This window comes from Manacus vitellinus, unplaced genomic scaffold (genome assembly GCF_001715985.3).
Source record: "Manacus vitellinus isolate BGI_N305 unplaced genomic scaffold, ASM171598v3 scaffold_4_pilon, whole genome shotgun sequence".
In the NCBI taxonomy this organism is placed as follows: Eukaryota; Metazoa; Chordata; class Aves; order Passeriformes; family Pipridae; genus Manacus; species Manacus vitellinus.
This window is the reverse complement of record NW_021940604.1, coordinates 28,585,726-28,610,744: the sequence shown is the minus strand read 5'-3', so window position 1 is coordinate 28,610,744 and position 25,019 is coordinate 28,585,726. Positions and strand designations below refer to the sequence as shown.

At 35.7% G+C, this 25,019-nt stretch overlaps 1 protein-coding gene across 1 annotated transcript; it reads left to right on the top strand.

Moving 5' to 3' along the window:
- The first annotated feature begins 708 nt into the window (after positions 1-708).
- Positions 709-21,440, top strand: UFL1 (UFM1 specific ligase 1). Its single transcript, XM_018077781.2, has 19 exons — positions 709-786; positions 1,510-1,655; positions 2,531-2,559; positions 3,334-3,431; positions 4,266-4,380; positions 5,395-5,525; positions 6,190-6,248; positions 9,566-9,712; positions 10,857-11,032; positions 11,757-11,936; positions 12,292-12,412; positions 14,582-14,704; positions 16,506-16,626; positions 17,526-17,689; positions 18,721-18,851; positions 18,993-19,073; positions 19,805-19,890; positions 20,320-20,500; positions 21,201-21,440. Exons 10-19 carry the CDS (start codon positions 11,814-11,816, stop codon positions 21,411-21,413), a joined length of 1,344 nt encoding a protein of 447 aa, XP_017933270.2. The 5' UTR covers positions 709-786; positions 1,510-1,655; positions 2,531-2,559; positions 3,334-3,431; positions 4,266-4,380; positions 5,395-5,525; positions 6,190-6,248; positions 9,566-9,712; positions 10,857-11,032; positions 11,757-11,813; the 3' UTR covers positions 21,414-21,440.
- Positions 21,441-25,019: the final 3,579 nt, after the last annotated feature.

Sequence of the window (25,019 nt, the reverse complement as noted above, 5' to 3'; positions counted from 1 at the left end):
GAAGGACAATGACACAGCCTGAGCAGCATGGAAGCCTTTCCCGGTGCTGGGCAGCTCGCAGTCTCCTGCTGCTGTCCCGCGGGGACAGTGCCGTGCACTGACGGCTGAGACTGCCTCTCCTTGCCCTGGGGCGGGAGCACTCCCTGTGCAGTGCTCTCGGCCATCGCCACAGACAAGCCAACTGCATGGAACAGCCGAAAAGGCCTTTAACTCTGTGCAGCTCTGGTCTCACGTACATAGAGATTTGTTTTGCTCCTCGCCGTGTAACAGCGGTGCTGCTAAATGGAGACACTAGTGACCTCATAACTCACTTGCACTTTAAATTTCATTTCGGTTTCCCGCAACGGCGGCTCCAAAGGCAGCTCGCATTTCCACAAACACGCTGAAAGCCCCGCTCACATCTCAGGCCCACCCTAAGCAGTCCCCGCCCCGCCGGACAAGCCGCTCTCAGCCGGCGCTGCTGACAACACCGTATGTCTGCTCCCGTGGCCACCTCCGCTAGGCTCCCGCTCCTGGAGTTAGGCCCGCGTGGAGAAACCACTTTTTCCCCCCCTTTTTCCGTGGTTTGCTGTTTGTTTATTTGTTTGTGTTCAGTACGGCGGCCGTGAGGAGGCGCGGGCGGCTCCGGCCCGCCAGGCGGCGCTGCGGGAGCAGTGCCCGCCCGGTGCCCGCCCGCCGCCCGGCCGGGTGAACGGTGTCGGCGCGGCGCTGGCGCCGCCGGGCAGGAAGATCCGGCGGCTGGCGGCCGATTTTCCAGCGGGCGCAGTTCGCCGAGGTGGCCCACAGGTGTAGCAGGGCGGCGCCGGCACCGCCGCCGAGCCGCGGCCGTCGCTGCGGCCAGTTTGCGCCGCCCCTCCCCGCGCCGGCCGCGCTCCCTTTCCGCGCGCCGCACGGCCCCGGCCCGGACACACCCGGGGGACTCAGCCGGGCACGGCTCCTCCGTAGTTCCCCTTGTGCTGGTGCTCGTGAGCCCCGAGGGGCAACTGGGACCCCGCAAGGTACGTGCGGGCCCAGGAAAGCGACTGGGTGTGTTCAAGCTGCTCGACATGAGCACATCTCCAGTGCTTTGTTTCTTCTTTGCGTCCGGCTGACCAGTCGAGGTTGCCCAGAACTTTGTTTTTGTTAAAGAGAAAAAAAAATAAATCCCGAACGCGCAAAATAAAATAGAAAGGGACAGAAGGATGAAAGACACGAATTGTTTAAGCACAACCATTCCAAAATTCACCAGCAGGTGCATTCTGTCAGCTGGCGGGGCTGACAGCTGTTCAGGAGGAGACTAAAAGTTGTTTTGGAGAGATGACCTGAGTAAGTGAAGCCACATGGATGATTTGGTGCGTGATAAAACGGATTCAGGCAGTAGGGGTTTTTGTCTGAAAAAGTATATTCGCACAGAACAGCAAGTAATCTTCATTGTACTTCCTGTACTTAGTATTTTGGGAACATCAATTTAAAGATAATTTTAGCAAGTACTTACTTAGAATAACTGCTTATTCTTTGTGCTGTTGATAGATTGTCAGAACGGAACTGTATAGAAATTGTCACTAAACTGATTGCAGAGAAGCAGTTGGAAGTAGTGCACACACTTGATGGCAAGGAGTATGTCACTCCAGCACAGATTAGTAAGGAGATCCGGGATGAGCTTCATGTTTGTGGTGGTAAGTGTGGCATTTGGTTTCTTACTTTGGATTTGGAAGTTAATTTTGAAGACTACAGAAAGAGCTTGAAAGTTTTCAGTAGCCTTAATATTTCAGGAAAAGTCAGCTCGTTTCCATTTGCTTTACCTACACATTATTTCACCTGCTGTTACTTTATTTTCACTTCAGATCTGTGTCAAGCTTCTAGGTAAGCATATCAAGATATGTTACTTGGTTTATTTTCACCCATGCAGAATTTCTGAGGTAACGTTGTCTAAGAACCCTTTCGAAGGAAATTTGGTATTTTTAATATGGTTAAGTATCTGGCCCAGATGTTTGGCCTTGATTTGGAATTTCAAAATCATTCTCCTTTTGTGCCATAGTAATCATGATATTTGTAACTTGTCATTAACAGATCTTTTATTTTACCAGTGTGAAGAGCCATCTGCCTTGTAAGATCTGACTTAAATATATAAGAAAGCAAATACTCTTCAGGCTGCTTTTCGTCAGTGGTTTTAATGAATAGGCAGTGTATTGTACTTTAACTTATAATTAAGGGTGAATTTCATGCATCACGTTTTTGGAAAACTAAATTCTTACTATGTTTATACAGATTAGTTATTTTGTTACTATTACCACAGGAATGCCTGTTTGTGTTATGCCATTTTGTATCATATCAGTGTGATAGCTTGGATTGAATTCAAAATTGCTGGTCTTTTGTTAGCAGCATCATGCAAAGGTAGAAAGTTTCGACGAAAGTTTTTGGTACTCATGGACTAGTTTCATTGGTCTACAAAAAAAAGTAAAATACTGTGTGCACAGTGGACTATGCAGTATTCTAAATTTTGTTCAAATATATTTTATGTACTAAAAGTGTATTTGTACTTTTCTTAAAGGTCGAGTTAACATTGTCGACTTACAACAGGTAACTCTACTAATAAAACTATGTGCTTGTTTCTTTTTTCACCATATATATTGTAAATGTGACATTCATTAGTTATACTCCAGCTAAGTTATTTTTTTAAAGCAGAACAAACTTTATGAAGAACTGGTAGCTCATGTCAGAGTTCTGCAGATTACTTAATCCATCCATTTATTGCTTTATTGAAAGCTCCTCTCTGCTTAATGCTAATCTAGGACTTCTGAAATCACCGCTGAAATACACAGATTTTCTTTATGAATTCTTTTCTTTGTAAACTGTGGAGGGCAAACAGAAAAGAAATAGGTTTCCCATTTAAATTGAAAGCTGCAGGAGCATGCATAATTAACTTTGCATGCCTCTTTGGATCTTTCCTCTTCATTAATCTCTTGTGTCCTCTAATCTTTATCCTCCAGTAGTCTTCCTCTGTGACTAATTTTCCCTTCTAGCTTAAGCAAAATTACTTGGAATCAGAAAACCTCTCTGAAAGACAATTTACTATTTTCTGACATTGCTTTCTGGTATTTGTTTATTATATAGGTTTCTTTTAACCTTATAGGGTTAAAAGAAACAGTTGAAAAGAGTGTTTTTTTCCCCTAAAGCACTGCTGCTTTATTTCAAAACACAGATTAAGTCTGTATGTATGCAATAGTAGAAAAAAATAAAAGCACCTTTCCTCAAGACATAGAAGTGTGTAAGTAGTATCTCAATGTTTGAGAATTATTTTCTATTTAAAGTTCTGATAAGAGGTTTTGTTGTTGGTTTTGGCGTTTTTTTTAGGTAATAAATGTGGACCTTCTACACATTGAAAACAGAGCTAATGACATCGTTAAATCTGAAAAAACTATTCAGCTTGTATTGGGACAGCTTATAAATGAGTGAGTACTTTCAGGAGTAGTGTGTATAATTCACATCTTTTTTGTTTTTTAAAACACAGACTAAAAATAACGTCCAGCCTTTGTTGCTTCTGAAGTGAAATAAATTTTTCTTGGCTGGTGCTGGGGCTGCTTGGTGGTGATCAATGCTACTTTTCCAAACAGCAAGTGAGGCCTATCTCAGCAAAGCATCCAGTGAATCCATGGAGCAAGGGCCTTATGGAATGTCTGTGTCCAGTGTCCTGCACTTAAGAGAGTTCATTTCTTGCCCAGTGTGGTGTCTGTGTACAGCAGCCACACCTCATTTGCTCTATGGCTGTGCTAAATACCTCAGCTGTTGACAAACCTTCTCATTTTTTCCCACCTCTTAGCCTAAGATATTTGAGCTAAATATTGCATGGCTTTCAGCACACTAACAACCACTGAAATAGTACTCTTATGGATGGTTCTTATTATTTATCAAGCTGCAGGATCTATTTATATCCAAGAATATTAAGTTCCTGGCTCTCTTGAAATAAGACCTGTCTTGCTCACTAGCCTTTTTCTAAGTTTCATTGACATGTTTTCCTCGTTCTGTTTTTTGACATTTTCATACAAGCAGATAAATGACCCATCTTAATACCTGGTTAGCAGGCTTTTTAAGAAACCACACCTTTTCACTTACATTGTTCTCCATTATTCATTTAAAATAACTTTCAGTTTATTTTTGTAAACGTGCAGCAGAAAGAGGTATATTAGAAGAGGTCAATAACTAATTCAGCATGTCACCTCGAGGCTGATCTTGAATTTCACACTTAATGTGTTGTGTTTGTTTTTTTTTTCTTGTTTTTAAATAAGGACTTACCTGGATCAATTAGCGGAAGAAATAAATGATAAACTTCAGGAAACTGGCCAGGTGACAATATCAGAACTTTGTAAGGCATACGACCTTCCAGGAGACTTCCTGATACAGGTGATGCAAGCCACCAACCTAGCAAATGCAGAATTGATTGTGTTAATCTTCTTTTGTTATCTTTGCGTTATCCATTGCTTGCTTTAATTGTGATGAACTGCTTGTCATTTTAAGCAGAAAAGTATCAGGTACATAAAGGTTGCAATTTAACAGCTGTTCACAGGTCGGGGTTGATGTTTGCTTTTTCACTACTGGCAACATTTTTTCTGAATCTTTGTGACTGTTAGGAACAGATTAGGATCAGTAGTGTTAGGAACACCTTAGATTAGCATAAGATCTGAAAATTTTTTGGAAACACTTAAGATGTAGGGGTAATTTCACCAGCCTAATTAGCTACCCAGGAAGCAGAAATACGATGGTAGAATCCTTTTAGTTTATTCAAAAAAGATAAAATAAATATTAATTCTTAGGAACTGAAGCCAGGCATTCAAACTAGAACCAGAAGTACTATTTACATTTAGTTAGTGAGTGCAGAGTGTTTAAAAGGGTAGGGAGAATTCTGTTTTGTTGACTTTCAGTCAAGGTTGAATTTTATTTGGAAGATGCTTTATTCAAAGGATAATCCCGTGACATGTGTCAAGTGAGCAGTCGTATTAGGTACCACAGCCAACCATCTTGACTCTCAATATGTGAACAAATTCCCTCTAATGTTTGTCGCATGATCAGTTTCTACAAAAAGATTTCTAACATACAGAAAGTTTTACGTGATTTCTCTTTGTTTCTTGGGTAGTATCTCCTGGCTTTAGTTCACTTTGCAAGGATGCACATTTATAAACTGTTTGCACCTTTTCGTGTTTATTGTTGTTAATTTTTATCTTGAATTTTTGAAAAAGTGGCCAGTGAATTCATCAGTCACTGGTTCGTACAAAACTAAGACAAAGATTAAATCTTAGTTTTCATTGTGCATCTCCAAACCACACTTATTTCTTCTGCAGAGTTTTCTGTCGTCATTAGATACAAGTATATCTGATAGAAGAGGACATTCTAAGAGAAGCTAAATTCGTCTATTTACAGGCATTATCCAGGCGTTTGGGCAGAATTATTCATGGGCAACTAGACCAGGAAAACCGTGGGGTGATTTTTACAGAAGCCTTTGTGTCCCGCCATCGAGCACGCATCCGTGGTCTCTTCACTGCGATTACTCGGTAAATTACAATGCCTGCAACCACGTGTTAAAAGATTTTTACCATAGGTCTTTATGGACCAAATCCAGTTGTGATTGAAAAAGAAAAGAAAATATAAAGACCTATGTATAGATTCCCTTAAGTTCAGTTCCTAAGTGAAATATTCAGTTACTTTAGACTCACTTGTTAGAAACAGGAACCTCCTTTTGAAACGAGAACAAGGGAAGTATAACAATATACAATATATAACATACTTTGGGTTTTTGGCTGAAGAAAATATTAATCCATAGTTCTTTTATTTGCTTGTAGAATATCTGTCCTCATTATCACTCTTAATTATCATTATGGCTTCCTAGTCAGTTACATATTGATGTGATCACTACATGTGATTATATATAAGTTTTTCTTATTAAAGCAATAAGCTTCTGTGGCAATTTGTAGGAAGAGAAAAACTTGGGAGAGCAAAAGTTTCCTTACAATAATTATAGTAGCTTTGTAAGATATAACTTCACAGTAATTCAAAATTAAAACCTTATAGACTATTTCAAACATCAGTGTAGCACCCTGAGGCTAAGACACTTTGTAGTTTTGTCCATCTGGAGTAACCTTTCTTACTTATGGATTCTCCACATCAATTTCCTGTCATTAACTTATATTGTTTTGTTGTTTGTTTTTTTTTTCCAAGGCCTACACCTGTAAGTAACTTGATCACTCGGTATGGATTTCAAGAACATTTACTTTACTGTGAGTTTCATTCAGAATATTTTGTGTCTGTTAGGTAATTAATTCTTCATTACTGTAAGTGTGCTTTCAGAGAAGCATTTTAGTATATAACCTTAATTCTGGAATAAAGAACAATGGTGGTTCTCTTGACTGTAGAAAGTATTAAACCTTTTGTGCTATCCATAACTGAAGGGATGTTCTCTGTGTCTAAAGCAGTGAAAGCATATGTTGATGAAATGCCTCTGGGGGCAGAATGATGCAAGAATTACAGTACTTATTTAGTCATCTCTTTCGTTATTCGCCCTTAGCTACTGGCAGTTTTATCAGTGAAGCACACAAAAGGGGACAGATTTTATGTACTCAAATAGCATTAACTGCTCAGGATTTTATTTACTAACTTTTCTTTGATAACGGAGGCAGTGCTTTTGTTATACTCTTAGTTAAATGACTTTATGTGCTGAGAGATAAAGCATATCCTTAAACTGTTTGGTTTTATTTTCTGCAGTTCCTTTTTTAAATAGAAATGCATAAAGATTCTCTATCCAACTGCTGAAATCTTTAGGCACTACTTAATTGTTTGTCACTTCTGGTGTTGCAGTTTTTCTCTGTGTACCCGCTCCTGTCTCTCCAAAATGCTGCTTCAAGTGTTGTTAGTCTTGTATGACTGGCTGACCAGGTGCTGCTGGTCTTTAAAATCCTTTAATGGTTTTCTGTCTCTTCTCGGGAAAGTTAATACTTCTCTTTTGTTTCACTGGGTCTTTTTGCCTTCAGGGTATTGCTCACTTTAGCTCCACTGTGGTATGTCTCTACTTACCTTCTTGCTCTTTGCAACAAGCTTATTCAATAAAAAATAAAATCTTAGCACTTAAATAAAACCACATAAACACTCTACTTTCACATAATCAATTTAAAATTTCCACTTCTTCTTTAATGTACCATCCAGGTATTCATAGATCAAAAGGAAAATCTGTTTAATTACAGTATAGTAATATTTCGATACCCAGCAAATTTCAGTATTTTGTTACAGTCTATTTCAAACAAGTCCTTCAAGTACGTCATTGTGCTTTGCTCGTGGACAATGTTAATGTGAATTGAAGTTCTAGTGTTTTCTTGTCACCAGTAATCATCACAATATGTATTTCTAGTGTTTTCCTGGGGTTTTTATTTATTGAAATTGTTTTTCTTTAGTTTTTCTTACTGTCTTTCATTACTTCTGCAGTTTCATAAGTTTCAAAGGGCTTTTTATCTTTTTACTCAGTGCCAGAGTACATGTGAGTTTATTGTGTCCATTTGCTGAGATATGATTTCAATTTCACGAATGCTGAAAACCTGAAAAATACCTTGTAATGTTACTTTTCACCTTTTGTGTTTCTCACTATTTACAATGTGTTTTAAAGTGGTCTTTGTCAGTTTTCTGTCTCTTCCAGAATAAAAACGTAAGCTCATTGTAATGTTTGTATAACTTACAAAGAGCTAATTATTTAATCAACACTTGGGTTTAGACAGGATAAACATTATTCTTTGGTTCTGTCGCATAGCTGTGCTGCTATTCATCTTAAGCTGGCATGAAGTTATGATAGGAAATAGTTCCAGAAATGAGAAACTCTTTAGGTTAAAAAGCATAATGAAATCACAGATGTGCTTAATTTCTGAATATTATGTTACTGATGTGGGACAGACATGTAGGGATACTTACTGTCTTTACCAGACTTTGACAGAGACCTAATAGAACACAGCAAACTACTTGGTCACCCTTAAAAAAAAGTGTGAAATTATGGTAGTTCTGCAGAGGTCCTGTTGGTTTAAAACAAAATAGTGTCCAGGCATAATTGTAGCAGGGTCTGTGAAAACTCTGAGAGCACCTCCTTTGCCTTGGAGTTTTAGAACTGGTACTTCATATAATACAGAAATTAATTGACGACTTCTTTTCTTCTGTTGTCTTCTTTCTCTAAAGACTCTAGTTCATTACTAGTGCTTCACAAAATTGGTTGAAAATCCCTTAAAGTCTAATTTTTTTTCCTAAAAAACTTCGAGTAAGAAGAAGTTGAATTGGAAACAGAGGACCAAGAGAACGAGAGAACTGTATTGTCTTACAGTCGCTTAAGTGGAATAGGCACATTGACTCTATTTTCTAAGTGTAACTAAAATATTAGGAAGTATAGAAATCTAATTTTATTTCCAGAATTGGTCTTATAAGCTCCATTTTATACAGTGTAACTGAACCGTGGCAGAACATCATTTCTAGCTCTTGTCTTAGATTACATAAAACTATACCTTGCTTAAATCGGTTTCTCTTTCTTCTGTATTTTTTCAGTGTAAGTACTGTTCAGCTGTGCTAGTGGAAGTTGTGTTCAATAGCTGCTAGCTTATAGAGGCTCATCTACACTATAGGCATATTTGACCAAAAATATCATGATTTAATATGCAGTATTTCTTCTGGAACCATGTTTTCCGGTAAATTTTCCTGCTAAACCTCTGTATGCTGTAGTAAGCATGTTGTAATGTTGACTGCTGCTTGTATTTAATGAGGAAGAAGCCATACCATGTGATACCATTTAGTGTTTTTTTCCAGAGTAAAACCTGTCTGTTAATGAAATAGAAATTAACTCAAAGTGAGGATAAAAAAAATCCATCCAATAAAGCTCTGGAAATTAGCAGAGCTTAGCAGTTGATGTCACTGATTTTTTTAAATGTATCTATTGTATTACGCAAAGGGAAAAGCAGAACATAAGAAGCAAATCAGATATTCCTATACACCTTTGAAGGATTGAAAAAAATCTTATTTAGCATCAAGAAATGCTTAGTACTTTGGTACTGCCAGTTACCAGTATGCTCTTTGTCCAGCAGTATTTGTTCATTCTCAAGAGGTTATTATTGGCAACTGTTACGCAGTTTAGGTAGCAGTTTTTCAAGACTTTTTCATGTCATATTAGTGTGTTTAGATCTCTTTTTTTCCATCTTGGTTAACATGCAAGCAATAAATTCAAAGAGAACATTTTTAATAAAATGCTCATATATTTTACTGTCTGACCAGAGAAAGATTCTCTTACGTCTGCATTTTCTAAATTAAAAGCTTGAATTGCCTACATATAAAAAATGTTTTGATCCTGCCATTGTGGCTCACTGTTTTGAAATGTATGATTTCCAGAGCTCTTAAGAAGACATTCTCATAAGTGTTAAAAATAATATATAGAGCTTGGAAAAGTTTCACTAGAACAAGCACAAACAACTAATTGGTGGGAAGAAAGGAAAAGCAAACTAGGGAAAATAATTGCTATCTTTTGATTAATGGATATGTTGGCATGGAAACTGTCGCTTAATTTATTTTCTTCTTGTAGCTTTACTAGAAGAACTTGTTAACATTGGTCGTCTAAAAGGCACCGTGGTTGGTGGGAGACAGGATAAGGCTGTGTTTGTTCCAGATATCTATGCCAGAACACAGAGCAACTGGGTGGATTCTTTTTTCAAGCAGAACGGTTACTTAGGTAATTAATCTATATTCTCACAGATAAAATATCTTTCTAAAACTAGTTTAGGTAATTGATCTTACCCTAATATAGCTAGTGCCTAGAGTGAAGCCTCACAAGAATAAATAAAAATCAATACAGTAGTTGATACTCCTTTGTTAAAAGACCATCTTGTTTATAATGATGTGTGTTACTTTATGACAACTATTTCAGCAGATTGAACCATATTGCTAAACAGTATATATCTCACAGACAGAGCTACAAATGCTACTTTTATTACTGCTTCGAAAACATTTCTTAGACTGCTCATTGTAGACTTTTCAGATGATCATGGCAGGGGTCCAGATTACAACCAAACTTTGACTGTTAATAGTCTGAATTTGCAGTGCACAGGAAGAATTTTTTTTCCAAAATAATATCTGTGGAACTGGGGTGAGTAGCAGTAGTGTCCTAATTTAAATCCAGACAATTCTGTGTAATTTAAAGCTGAGTGATGCTGGATGATGATATTTTAAAACACCTATGTGTATGGGAAAATGTGGACCTGAATAAATAGAGGAATGTCCCAAAGGGCCTTGTCCCTAAGTAACAGTCTTGCAGATTGAAAAGATTCACCATAATTTACAGTGGTAGTAGTGTTTCTGTAATGTTCTTTGACTGATAGAGTATCTGTCAAAGTCTTTAAATGTTTTCTGAACATCTTAAGTATAAACTGCCAAATAGTTGAAATGCTTTGCTTGTGAAGCATTGTATGATTCTATGAGTATATTGGAGTAACTTTTGAAAACAAAACACTTAGGCATTGTATATATTGTAAATATTGTTCATGTTATATTAGAATACTTTGGAAATATTTAATTACATAATTAAAATATAATTAAGATATATACTTAATCGAATAAGAATCTGAGAAAAAAACCATTTTTTTTCTGAACTCAGCCCGAAGTCATGTCCATGATTTAATCTTCATATTTCTATTAACAGTGTTCAGGTGTAGTTTGTATTGAACTAAGTTTTAGGTCAGCATTAGCTTAAGGCTGCATTTACTTGTATAAAACTATATGTAATTCTTCATTTCCTGCTTTCAGAATAAAATCATCCCCTAAGATCTTGTATGTATATGAAGGAACTTAATTGTAACAGACATCTAACTATTTTATAGAATTTGATGCATTGTACAGACTTGGTATCCCTGACCCAGCAAGCTACATTAAAAAAAGATACAAGTCAACACAGCTCTTATTTCTGAGAGCAGCTTGTGTTGGTCAAGAAATTGTGGATCAAGTTGAAGCCTCTGTAGAGGAAGCCATCAGCTCTGGAAACTGGATAGACGTAGCAGTAAGCAATCCTTTCAGTTACTGTTGTTGGATTTATTTCTTTTGTTTTATTTTTGTGTCAAATGATATCTTATTGAAACTGCACATATGTGTAATGAAATTCCATGTTGTCAAAGAGGAAAATTCAGTTTAAAATGACAAGTAAAAGGGCGTTATTTGCCTTTGATTTGATCTGAAAAAAACGGGGAAAGGTGTAGCCGTAAAACCTGTATTATATAGATTTTAAGGCGTCAAGGACATACTAATATTCAGTTAATAAATATGTAAGACTAACTTTATTTAAAAATTAGTGCTAAAGTATTCTGCTAGAGAGCAATATATTTCTGTTGGGCTTTTTTTTTTAAAAAGTCTGAGCTGAAGTCTTAAAAAACTTTCAGTAAGCAAAGGGGTCTTAGTCATTTTGTCCTCACTAAACCCTAATTTTAGGTCTTACAGCACTACCCTGTCATTTTTAAGTCTCGCTGTTGTTTTGTGTTTGGCATTGCTCTGTATCTGTTGAGCTTTATTTTCAAGAAGTTGCCATGCATTTGCACAGGTAACACATATTTTTAGGGCAATGCTTATTTAGGATGTTAGAAGATTTCAAATAGTGTGTACTCTTAAATTACTAGTTTAATTTTAAAAGTGCAGTGTTTTCTAAATAGATAACAGATGTCAAATGGCACGTCTCTGGATTCTGTTTATCCACATGTGAGGTTATTGTATTTTGATTTTCTTTACCCTAGACTCTTCTGCCCAGTTCATTGTCAGTAGAAGATGCCGGGATTTTGCTTCAGCAAGTGATGAGATCTTTAAACAAAAACTCTTCAGGTTTAGTCTTCAGTGACACCATTGCAGTCAGTGAGAAATTTCTAAGCAGCTGTGCTGACCTCTTTTCTGATATGATGCAACAGAAAGCTGAAAAGGTACAGTTTTTTTAGTGGTCAGGATACAGTGCGCGTTGAATGTTGGAGGATAACTTATGTAACTTTCTATTTGCTGTTATCATTTCTTTACATCTCTTATGAAAATAAATGAAGAAAATGTATGTATATGTAATCAGTGTAATTTAATGTATATTCAGGTGCACTCAGGGAACACACACAGAATGATCAGATGCCAAATTTTGAAGAGAATAAATATCTCTTCGTGTGTTACAGTTGGAAGACATGGTCTTTGGTTAGTGTACTTGAAAATGGTCAAACAGCTTAAATGTTTCCTTGTGTATCTTTTGATCCTGTATGTATCTTTTTGCTATTAAATGCATGTTCTTCACTTTAGGAAATGAAAAACAACCCTGTTAATTTAATCACTGAAGAAGATTTAAAACAGGCTTCCGGTTTAGAGAATTCATATGCTAATAGAAAAGACAAAAAGGATGAAAGAAGAAAGAAAGCAACAGGTAAAAAAAAATCAATATTAGCTAAAGCCAAAAAAAAAAAACCTTGTTTTTCCTTGGAAATACTCAAATATAAAGTTTGTGTATTTTGTACTCTCCAGTCCATTGCTGAAGATATTTGAGAAATAACCCAACCACTTATCATTATACTGTGGATGTAGATATATCTGAGCTATGTCTATGAGAACTAATTTCCGATTTAGAAGTGCAGAGGAACTACCATAAGCATCTCTTGAGTGAGTCCAACACAAGACAGCTGGTTTTAAAAGCAAGGAATCCATTGTATACAGTATGGCCACATAAATCTGAGCAAAACCAGTATTAGCTCAGGGACCTATACCATTTTTTATTACACAGTGCAGATACACTTTTAGTCTCCACTTTTCAGGAATCCAGGAAAATTAAAATATTTCTTTCTAGGCTTGAGATATTAATTCTAAAATAACTTCGTGTAAATTGAGAATAAGTTTCTTAGTGGTTTTTTGGAGAATATTTGACATCTTTTCTGAGAAACCCATGCCAGAGAATTTTCTGTTGTTTGCTCATGTAACAGTTACTTGGGGATTAAGAGAGTTTACTTTGAGGTATATCCTGGATTAAATTAATCCCAAACTTTACTCCATGTGTGTGGTGGCTGTTTGGATGGATTTTAATCTAAGAAGAAAAAATGTGTGGGTTTAACCCATTGAAATCTTTCTGGTTTTTAAAATGTTATTCAGATTGGAGACTGTACTTTCAGTGCCAAAAACTGTATGTGGCTCTTGTGTTGCTACAACACAGTTGAGCAATCTATATTGAACTCACATGCAGAGTGTTATGTGCTGCTGCAAGTAAGAGAATTAGAGCACTGATGCATTTAACTTAATTGAATATACTCATCTACAAAGTAAAACAGTATATTCTATCTTAACAAGCAATAGATTTTTCTAGGCCATAACTTAGGCAGAGAAGCTTGAAACTTAATTATCTGTCATATCAGAATGGCTTCAGTTTTCAGCACTCTGAGGAGTGAGACTCTACTGAGCCTGTACTAGGTGACTAGATAAATTCATATCCACAGGTAACATATGCTGCACCATCAGCAAGCACTACCCTGAATGTTTTTTTTATGGACTGTTAGGTGTATTACCTAAAAAAACCTAACATAACAGTTTATGTAATGTAATGACTGTAATGCAATTATGTTTCAAATAAGCTTGTGAAAAGCACTAATTATTTTTTTTGTTGTTCCTGCAAAGTGATGCTTAAAAATCCATGTATAGCATGTAACAGATGCAGTTAGCTTTATAAGTAGTAGCATCTTGTCTTTTCTTAAATAATAGTACTGTTACATAATGCAGTTATTTGGAATCTTGGACCATATATTTAAATGGAAAAAATACCTACTTTCTTAAGGCATAGGACATGCATAGAACAGTTATTCTGGAGTTTAAATTTCTGTCAAGTGAAAAGATAACAACAAACTATGAAAAAGGGAACAAACAGCAGAACAGCTTACTTTGTGGAGAGGGACTGTATAACAAATTGAAATTCTGTCTGCAGTTGAATACATTGATTACAGGACTTCCGAACAAAGTAATTCGTTACATGTGGCAGAACTGGAACATCTCACTGCTTTATAGTCATCTAGGAAAAGTCAAAAAAAATTGAGTGCTCTAGTTAATTGAGTGTGTGCTTCCAGGAATATTTTGGATAACTACTATTCATGTAGCATTCTTCCTCTGAAAATTAACAAAGTTACATTATCTGAAGTATTTTTTAAAAGCTCAGTTATTCAGCATCACTGGATAAAGATGCTAAGTGCTTACTAAGGTGCTATTTTCAGCCAACAGAAAATCTCCCATTGCATTATGGACACTGGTATTTCATCTGTTTTCATCTGGAGGAAAGATATTGCTCTTTTTTTTCTTTTTAATCATATGTGCATTTGATATTAGTATTTGAGTTTATTAATGACATTGGCTTAAACAAAGCTTCGACTCAGTTACTTTGTTTTCTTAAGGATGAAACTAATGGTCCTGATATTCTGGAATATGTCTTCTACTTTGTGTTGAGAATCAGGTTGTGACTTTTTATTCAGCATTAACAAATAACACAGATAGTTATGATACTATTGTAAAAGTTTCAAACGCTACCACTTTCCTGTGTACTAAACAAGTAATTCCCCACCAGAGGGCAGTGGAAGCGTGAGAGCAGGAGGCGGTGGCAATGCCAGAGAGATCAAGGTTAAGAAAACCAAGAAGAAAGGAAGAAAGGATGCTGACAGCGATGAAGAGTCACAGGGGACTGTCACAGGTTTGTAGTTCTATTTTAGGTGCTATCTATTCATGTCTATTCAACGCATTTTTATCACTTACTTTTCCTCGTGTCTGTTCTCCTACTGTGTAGGTAAGGTCAGGTAAAATGTCAAAGAAGATGAGAATACCATTTAGTTAGAATTGTATCAGTGGATATATGATGTTGCTATTTAAATGAAATGGGCATACCATGTTCACTGAAGAGTATAGCTTAGTCTTTAAAAAAGAAATTTAAGTAAAGGAAATTAGACCATTTTATATTTATTTATTTATTTATTTATTTAAAGTAGGAAATACCTTAAATTTTGGGATGAAAGTTATACTTGATTTTGTAGCAGCTGTGTACGGTAAATGAATGGCCTAAATTAACAAATCATAGCAATCAAACAGTTTTCCTCGATAGGGATAAAATATAAAGTCAAAACTAAGTTTTAATATTTTAAAAAATATTCATATTGTTTAGCTGAGACTTTTACATCTGAGCTAGCTACCTTTATAACTGCTGACTCTTTAAAGGAATTTGAATCACTCCCTATTGGCACCCATTTCTCTGCCTTCTCAGTTAGGAGAAGGAACATGGATGGCTTCCTAAGAAGTAAAAACCAGCATTGTTAGAGCAAACAGTGGTTGCAAATGAAACAGTGGTGTTCTTTCTTTTATTCAATGGAACACTAGAAATGTGTGCTTCTATTTTATATATAGTACCTGGACTTTCAATACTGACTGAAAAATACTTTTAAACATGATATTTGAAGTTATGAAGTACAGCATATTAATTTTGTTTGATATTGCTCTCACTGATTGCTGTAATTCATATATAAATGAAGTTATTTTTCAGGACTTCTCAATTACTGAGTAAAACAATGTTAAATCACTTTTTTTTTGGTGTAACCTTTCATGTGTTACCACTGTTGCTTCTTGTAATTGTATAGTAATATATAGATTGAATCACAATCTCAAGATAAATTCAGATGAAACCATTCAAATGTAAATAAGACCCTTTAAAAACCTGACTTAAGCTCCTTTTTCACTTGTTTATATAACTTTGTATGCTTATTGCTACTGTGGCACAACTAGGAGCATCATTGATCTCCGTACATGCAGTTACTTTATGTGCAGAATAAACCTGTTTTAAGCCACAACTTGAACATGGAATGCCTGTCCTTTTATGGTTCTATGTCATCACCCTTATCTCATTCTTATATGTAAAAACTAAATTCTGCAGCATGCAGGCAAACTTCATGTTTTGTGCAAAATCAAAACACAGCTGCACTAATTTGTATTTACAAGCAGCATGTAAGTGGGTTTTATTACTGGAACATCTCGTCTGGTTTAATATTATTGTTTTGTCACGTCTCAAATTTTATACTGTAACCTCAAGTTTATGATACTGTGTTACAGGATTGTGTACCTTACTAAATGGAGTTTAAAAAAACAAAAGGCTTGTGAAATCCTTCAAATAGGAACACTCTGTTCAGTTTTGGCACTTTAAAATCTGCCTGGTCTTGGAGAGATTATGGTTTCTAAACTTATAGGTGGGCCGAGCAGCCTGAAATGTCTTGTCAAAAATACCTGTCCTTGTACACTACTTCAGAAGCTTCTAAGTAATGGAAAGAGAAATTTTGTTAGTTTTTCAGATGTGTAAAATTTAACTGTCATGTATAGTCATCCCTTTTTTTCCACTGTTGATAATGCATTTCTTCTGTGGATGTTTGGATTTTCAGTGTCTCATGCCAGAGTAGTTGCAGCAATACTAAATGGAATGTTTTCTCACTGAATGTTGTTCATGGCAACTACAGGTAGGAATAAGCAGCCAGAGTTCCCTTTCATGTCTCAAGAGGAAATTGAGGATGTCTTAAAGACCCGCCTGCAGGATTGCCCTGAAGAGCTTATTACGGAAATTGCTGAACATCTAAGAAGGTAATTTCTGTAATTCATCTGGAGTTACAAAATTCTTAATTCACTTCAGATGAATCTTCAGTCTGTTTTCTCGCTTAGAAAAAAGTGATTTGTTGATAGAAGTGAATCATAATATTCTTTTTCTATACAGCTTCATGTTACATACTCCTTAGGTGTCTGAAAGCTGTGCTGACACAATAATGAGAAATAATGCTTAGCAGTATGTGGTTCTGTATCTTTCTCAGCAAGCTTATTTTCAGCTCTATGAGTGTGTTTCCACCCCCTTACACATGTTGGGATTTCACTAGTCCCATCTTCTGTACAGCCTTTGGTATATGTCCATGTTTCCTGCCTTCCGTGACTTCACTGCTGCCTGTGTGAACTGGGTAGTACCTACGTCATCAAACTGATCTATGCAAAGATAATCCATGCCTTTTTTTAAAAGATGTTTCATACAAGAGATGATGTGAATATGTGTGTTTAGAGCAAAAGGCACATAGTGAGACTGTAACAGCCAAGCTTGAATAAACTTGGAGTGCAATAGTAATAGTAACTGCATCTTTAGAAGGACCTGAAATCTGTCCACAGACCCCTGAAAGTTTGTGAATAGTGTTGCTTCTGGAAATCCTTCTATCTTTCACCTTGTTTCCGTTTAGGAGTTTTTATAAGTTAAAACCATGGCAAGCATTTACATACCATGCATACTGTAAGAGTAGTACATTTGCAATTGCAAAAGTACATTTTAATTTCCCAGTGTTTTTTCCTGATTTCTATTATTTGCTTTTTATTTATCTCATGTGTGACATTCATATCTCATTCCTTTTTACTATTTAATGAAATAGTTTTCTCTATTGCTGGTATATTTGGGAAAACCTACAGTTTTACTTTTTGCTTAATGTTTTCTTCTTTCCCGTTCTAAGACCTTTAACAAAAACTTATCAGGAAGTTGTGCGTTCTGTTTTTACGTCTTCAACATCTTCCTCTGGAGCTAACAGAAAACAGACTATGAAGGACTTGCAGGAGGAATTCTCAAACTTGTACAACAACATTCGGTTATTTGAAAAAGGAACAAAGCATTTCACAGGTAAAAATTGTTAAAATTCTTTCAGAATCTACATTCAAGGTCAAAGAGGAGCAACAGTTTAAAAAGGAAAATCTAAAAAGAAAGAACTTGAGATGTGTTTACTCTGCCAAACCCTCCCCTTATGCTGAAGTGCATCCCTTTGCACACTTATTGTAATACATTCTCTTTATTTCATATCCATATTCTTTTATATCTTATGTCAAGATAATTATGTGTTCTTGTCCTTCCTTCCCAAGTGTTTGCATTCCTTCCAAGTTTTTATTGTCTAGGGAAAAAAAAATTTAGTAAGCTCACTTTATTCTGTCACCTGTGCCACTATTGAAAGAATTGAATACTACTTGATTCTGAAAAGCTGCTGTTTAAACCTCTTAGTTTGATACTGGAAGTAGCTGCTCCTTGAAGATAGTCTGTCAAAAAGTTGTAGATTCAAATGACAGAAAAGTTAGCATTAGGAAAATATTGTAGACATTTCCAAGATTCTCTGCTGTATTCAGCTTTCTTCTAGAATTTTCCTAGTGGAAAACTTCTAAGAAAAGGAAACACGAGCAAAAAAACCCTGATATTCCTATGCTTTGGAATACATGGAATTATTTCTCATGAACCTTTGTTCTTGGACATGTATTCTGTAGCCTTTTTTTTTTAAAATTCTACTATTTCAGTCTTAAAGTCTGCTCTTTTGTTTGACTGCTTATCCTGCAGAATTTTCCTTTACATACTTATTACTTGATGGATAACAGTGGTGGTTCATTACTGGTTTAGGAGGATTATAGAAGGACTAGTTTACTGCTTATACAGATACACCTTTGAAATACTAACAATGCATTACAATGTTCTTACAGACCCGAAAGCTCACGTTTTTTACTGAAGAATGTTCCTTTAGAACCAGCAAATGAGGGATGTTAGCTTCATCTATCCAGATAGCTTTCTCATACTGCTCATGGTTGATTCCATGTTTTAGGAAGTGCTGTGATAATGTCATAGGAATCAGATAACAATACTAAGTGAATTTAATCACTTATTTCTTTTAACAGATGAGACTCAGACTAACCTTGCCAAACACTTGTTGAAGACTGTGTGTACAGACATTACAAATCTTATTTTCAACTTCTTAGCATCTGATTCAATGATGACAACAGAAAACTACTCTACAATCACAAGTGAGGTACACAGATAACAGTTGCATTTTAACAGTCTCAAGCAGATCAGTGATGTTCATTTGGTATTTAATTGCTTCTGTTTAGATATACCTACACCTAAAATTATAATTAATATTACAGATTATTTCCATTCTGATCCCATACAGGGCAGGACCAAGATTTTAGGTAAACTGCCAGAAGACACCAAAGGTCCTTTAACTAAACTGCATACTTCTCTGAATGGCAAGGTAAAGTTCAGATTTTCTGTTCTGCTGATACAGTTCTAACAAATAGCTGACATACATAGTGTAGTACACAAGCCCTGCTGCTGTGAAGAATAAAGGCAAAATAATCTTTTGAATTTGTGTAAGGCAGTGAGAGTGTGTTGAATTTTCAGAAGTGAAAAGGTGATCTTACGTTTTGATACTGATGGTCACCTAGCTCTTTGCTGCCAGATGGAATCCTATATGTACCATCTTTTATGGGCAGCTGAGAAAAGTAAGAACTGAATCTCCTGTGTTAAGTGGTTAATATTTCTTGTATTTTGTTCCCAAAGTTCCTGATTGTTCTCCCATGTTTTTTTTTAACTTGTAAAATAATGGATATTTTTTAAGAAAACAAACATTCAGATTATAACAGTGTAGGTACAAAGGAGAGTTATTTATTAATTCTTTTATACAGATGACAATATGTTTCTTAAGAAAAAATATATCTGTAAATAATTCTAGAACATATATCCATTTTTAAGACTAATGAATTACAGTTTGGGTTAGTATTTAAGTGTGCGAACTATTGTAAAGTGAACAAAGTTAATTTCTACTAAATTAAGTTAATTTCTACTTGTTACTTTCTCTTTTTTTCTGTAGTTCATTTCAAGTGTATTCACAGTCATCTCTTCGTGTGATTAATTGTGAACAGTGCCTAAACTTTTTTATAATCTGCTGACAGAGATTAAATATTTATATCATTTTTTTAATAGAGTGTAGAAGATTTTCTTTCATGCCTTGATTCTGCAGTGGATATTTGTGGTATTATGGTGAAAAAAGGAGACAAAAAGAAGGAAAGGTACCTTAATTTTATTTATTCTATGAAATGTAGCTATATTGCTGCACAAATGCTAGATAGTTTGGTAGCAACCACACAGAATGTATAAAAGTCCTTCTTTCCAAACTGTTTAATGGAAAAATACGAAGTCAAGCAGTCCTAAATCCATGGAAAACAGAGGAGGGGAGCATTCACATTTAGCTAGTTTTCTTGACTCGCTGCTTGCTACAACATAGTGTATAAATTCTCTAGGGGTCTTTAAAAATCTGAGCTACACCAGTGCTAGCTTTTTTTTGATTATTATTATTCTGGAATTTCACATAAATAAATGGTCGGTCAGAGGAGAAAATTAAAATAATTGATGTTAGATATGGCTTAGAGTCTATGATCAACTACTATATGATAGAATCATAGAATCATATTTTTGTTTAATGCATTCTTGTTCCTTAGGCAAGTCCTGTTTCAGCATAGGCAAGCTTTGATTGAACAGCTGAAAGTCACAGAAGATCCAGCTCTTGTTCTGCACCTGACATCAGTACTGTTATTTCAGTTTTCAACTCACTGTATGCTTCATGCACCAGGAAGATCAGTACCACAGATCATTAATTTCCTAAGTGGCAAGATCCCAGAGGTATTCTTTTCTAGCTTTTTAAGGGGAAATTACCTTTTATCTATGACAGAACATAAAAGTTGTGCCTGACACTATTTATTTCTGCTGCATAAATCTGGCACCATTGCATTTCATATCTGATCATTACTTTATGTACAGAATGTCCAATCCCTCTGACCTGTACTGTATTTCAAACCTTTCCTTTCATGGATCTGTCATCAATATTTTTTTAATAAAATTAAAAATCAATCTGTTATTAGTACTTTGCTGTTACTCATAGAGGCAGCTCTGCATTGGGGGAAGTTACAGTTCTTATAACTGAACATTTTTACACTCTCTTTTTTCTCAGCTATAGCATGGTTCCTTTTTAAAATTTTCTAATTCAGTTTTAAAGAAAGATACACTTCTTCCGAAGCAAAAATACTGAAATTCTGTATTTTATGCTGCCAAAACTGGTGATGTTTACTAACTGCATTGCTTTCCTGCTTCAGTTGTTAAATGTCCTGTTTTTGCAGCATGGACGCACTTTCATTTTTCTGCCTCTTTGAATGTCTGTCAGAATTTAGGTTGTCAAATACCTTGATGAAAATATGTATCACTTACCCTCTTTGGGCAAGAATGGGGAAATGCTTTTTAAAAAATTTAATCTTTAATTGTAGGCCTGTCTACCTGCTCTGTAACATTGACATCCCTTTGCTTTGTTCTCTTCTTTTGCCCTCAGGATCAACATTCTCTGTTAGTCAAATACCAGGGATTAGTGGTGAAACAATTGATCAGTCAGACTAAGAAAACTGAACATGGAGAGAGTGACACAACAGATAACAGGGAAGAGGAAGAAGGAGCAGATACCATTCGAAAAGAGCTCCAGGAAATCACTACCTCTATCAAAGATGTTGTTCTCAGACCTAGGAAATTTTCTGTAACAGAGGAATAAAATTATTATTCGGTGCATCTACTTCCATGATATAGTCAGATTTTATTTTCTTTATTCCGTAGAAAAGAACAACAAAAAATGCTTCACAGACTTTAAAATTTGGCTTCTAACAATTGCAAATCACAGCCAGGGAACACAGTTGCTGGGTGATGGTGGCAAACAGTTTTATTATACGCTACTACAGTGTACATTTAACACACATTAAATGTAGATGTGGCAGAGCACAGTTGTGGACACGTTGGGTATTAAATTAGTGGGTTCTAGTTGGTATCTTCACGTGAGGCCTCAAGAGATGTTTATTCTTCAAATAACAGTGTGTTTTGTTCCATACACACACACAGGCTAATAGTTTCACTTCTCTGATTTGGATTTATAGTGAGATAAGGCCTGTCTATCTTAATTTCAAACACTAGTTTTTAAACATATACTGATACCTAGTACTATACCAATGAAGGCCACCTTTACTCTCATACATTAGTGGGTGTTTTCGGCTTCTGTTCACTGGACCGCAGCATTAAAAACATTTGTGTGCAAGTGTTTATTGGTAAACTTAAAAGAAAGTGAACCAGTACTAATGTGAGTTTCTAAATGTACTGAAAACTTAGGAAAATCAGTACACTTATGCTATTAATGTATTCTGCTAATGTCCAAAATAGATGTTCATTTAAAACTTGTGATTCAGACAGAGGAGGTGATTTTGCATTGGTATTTTGGGAGCAGATAAATACTGTTACACCTGCCGTACTGAACATGCTAGATGTTCATTTGGAAGGCTTGTTGAGTGCTTATCCAGTTCCCATAGCAGTTAGAAGCATTTGTTTGCATTTTCCAGCTCCTGAGAGAACTTGTTCTGTTTATCCCAAATTTCTTGAAAAGAATTTAGTTTATGATCTTTCTACGTAAACTTCACAGACTGAAAGATTGGCTACAGTGTTTCCCTCAAGTTTTTTACCAGCCTTAATTTTACATTAGCAGTACTTTATATCTTCAGGAAGTGCGAAAATGTGTAGAATAGAGTTCTGCCACTATTAATGACATAATTCTTCTATGGCAAATATACTTCTACCTTATTTGTAAGAGAAGATAATTTTCAAATGGGAAATACTTAAGTTGTATGACTTCAGTAATGCCCATTGATTTCATGTGTGTAATTACAGGGAGTTGCATAAAATCAAGCTTGAATAATAAGAAAGAGTTCTTTTCACTAAAAATGTCATTCATCCATTCTTGCCAAAGTTGATGCTGAGAGCAAATTCTGTGCAAGCCCTACTCTGTTCAAATATTTCTGTTTTCCAACAATTCATGTGTTCTGTGAGCTTAATCATAAATGTACCCAAGCCTGAAATTGCAACAAATGGCAATTGAAGAGGCCAAGTGTGAAAGCTCAGTAACAGAGTAACCAAGGTTAAGGTTATTTTGGTAAGGTAAACAACAAAATTTTATACATATTTAAAAGGTGTTAATGTTTAACAATGTTCATGTCAATGTTGATCTTTTACCAACTGCAAGGCAAAACAGGTTGCCAGTTGTAAGGCAGAAGTAAAGGTAGTTTTTCCTCTTTCTTTGGCTGGGGGTTATCTTAGCTGACAGTAAAAGACAAGGAGGAGTATAAGATGAAAAATATTCAGGTTGTTTAACTTCGTTTAAGAAATAGTTTGCATACAGGGAATAGGTTTGATTTCTTGTTGTTTAGCCAGAATAATTATTAAGTTCCTATAATGAATGTAAACAATTTTATATTTCATTGAAATATTTTTTAAATAATATGCCATATGAAATTCTGTATCCAAATATGAAATTATTTTAATAACATTAAATGATGAAGTATTTAAAGAGCATTCTGTTGACTTCAGCAATGGTTGATCATCTTGCAACTTGCGGCTTTCAGACAGCAATTGGTAATATGCACCAATTGATTTAACACCCCATTCTGAGTGTCCCTCTGTTTCTGTTTGATATTTTTATGGCGAAATAATAATGAACTTACTACAGAATTTACTTTATCGTAAGTTTGACTTGCTATATTGTAGCCAAGGCTATAAGAATTAAGAAAAAAAATAGATTCTTTGAAGTAGATACAAGGGAAGCACTAAAATTTAGAGAATTTCTTCTGGCTACTAACAGAATTCAAGGAGACATAGGTTGGAAAACTTTCACAGGTATTTTTGTTGTCTCTTAAATTTGGAAATTCAGTCTTTAGTTTATGATATAAAAGTATTTTGAAAGAGAAAGAAAAGGAATGTTCACAAAGTCCTGAATATTTTGCTAATTCATGGGGGTTTTTTCTCTGTAGGAGAAATGTATGCAGGAGCAAGACTAATATTGTCTTATTAATCAGAGGTGCAATTCACAAAACAAAACTGCCCTTTGGAATATCTGGGAAATGAAAGGCACTACAAAGTATACAAATTAACACTTCTTTGGTTTCAAGTATTTAGTGTCAGCCTCTCATGCTCTTCACCTATGGTATTTAAACATCCCCATTATATTTTTAGACTCATAAACCAATGTGTATAAGATGCACGTGTGTATTTATACACGACTTCTTACAAACATTCATCTCACAGCCTTGTATGCTGCTACTCTCAGCAGATTGGAATGGGTGCATTAGCCACAGGTAGAGTAACACCTTTCTCAGCAACAGCCTCGCCTTCCCTTCTTTTTAAGTGGCAAAATGGGGCTTTTATAGTTGATTACTTGCAGGTCTGCTGGAAATAAGCACATTGTTGCTCTGTTAGAACTTTCAGCCTTCTCTCCAACTCGCTTGTTTCACAGCTTCCTAAAAAAAACTTGGCACAAGTTTCTAAATAATGTCACTGAGTTTTGTTGTCAGCACGAACCCATCTTGCAGCTTGTTCAGATAAAACTGCAGTAGTTCTGTTCTCTGTGTAGGGTCATAAGGCTACTCAAGAAGTGGTTGCTCCTTGAACTTTTTTTTGTATTAAGTAACAGTAGGCCAAGAAAATGGAAATTTCTACAAAACTGGGTAGATATGGGTTTTCTCATTTAATAGGAAGTCTAGTACTCCTGCAGATGACACTAGAGTGACTGTAGGGGGTCATATTGAAAGTCAGTGTAACCCAGTATTGTATCTCCAGCAGAAGGCCCAAAGTGGACGCTTGGGGAGGAATATAAGAATGAGGCATGTAATGATTTTTCCTTTGTGTAGCATGGATTTGGAGGCTCAAAAAGCACTCAAACTTTTTGGAAAACAATTGTACTTTATAGGTACTTTGAGACCAGAGTCCATTCTCTACTAGCCCAAATAACAGAACATATTTGGTAAATACCAAAGATATTTTCTCGGGAAAACAAGTTCATTATTTTTTTTATTATTTTCTTTAGGAGTTGTTAAGGAATGCCATCTATTTGCATTTTTCTTTTTAAATAGTTAATATTCTAAATTGGGAAGAGTAACTTCAGTAGTTTAAAGAGAACCACCATTTGTTTGATGAATTTCCCAAATCCTTAACATGAAGAGGAACGTGGGTCAAGATGGGTCGTGTCAGAAAACAGACAAAATAAACTGCTTTCTATTTCAGGAAGTTCCGGAAGAGATGCGAGAGCTGCGGGAAACATCTAACTGATACTCTGAAGAAACAGCAG

Coding starts and splice junctions, on each gene's coding strand:
- UFL1 (XM_018077781.2), top strand. CDS start 11,814: ATGAGATCTTTAAACAAAAACTCTTCAGGTTTAGTCTTCAGTGACACC. Junction 12,413..14,581: donor AAGAAGAAAGAAAGCAACAG/GTAAAAAAAAAT, acceptor ATTCCCCACCAG/AGGGCAGTGGAAGCGTGAGA. Junction 18,852..18,992: donor ACTCTACAATCACAAGTGAG/GTACACAGATAA, acceptor GATCCCATACAG/GGCAGGACCAAGATTTTAGG.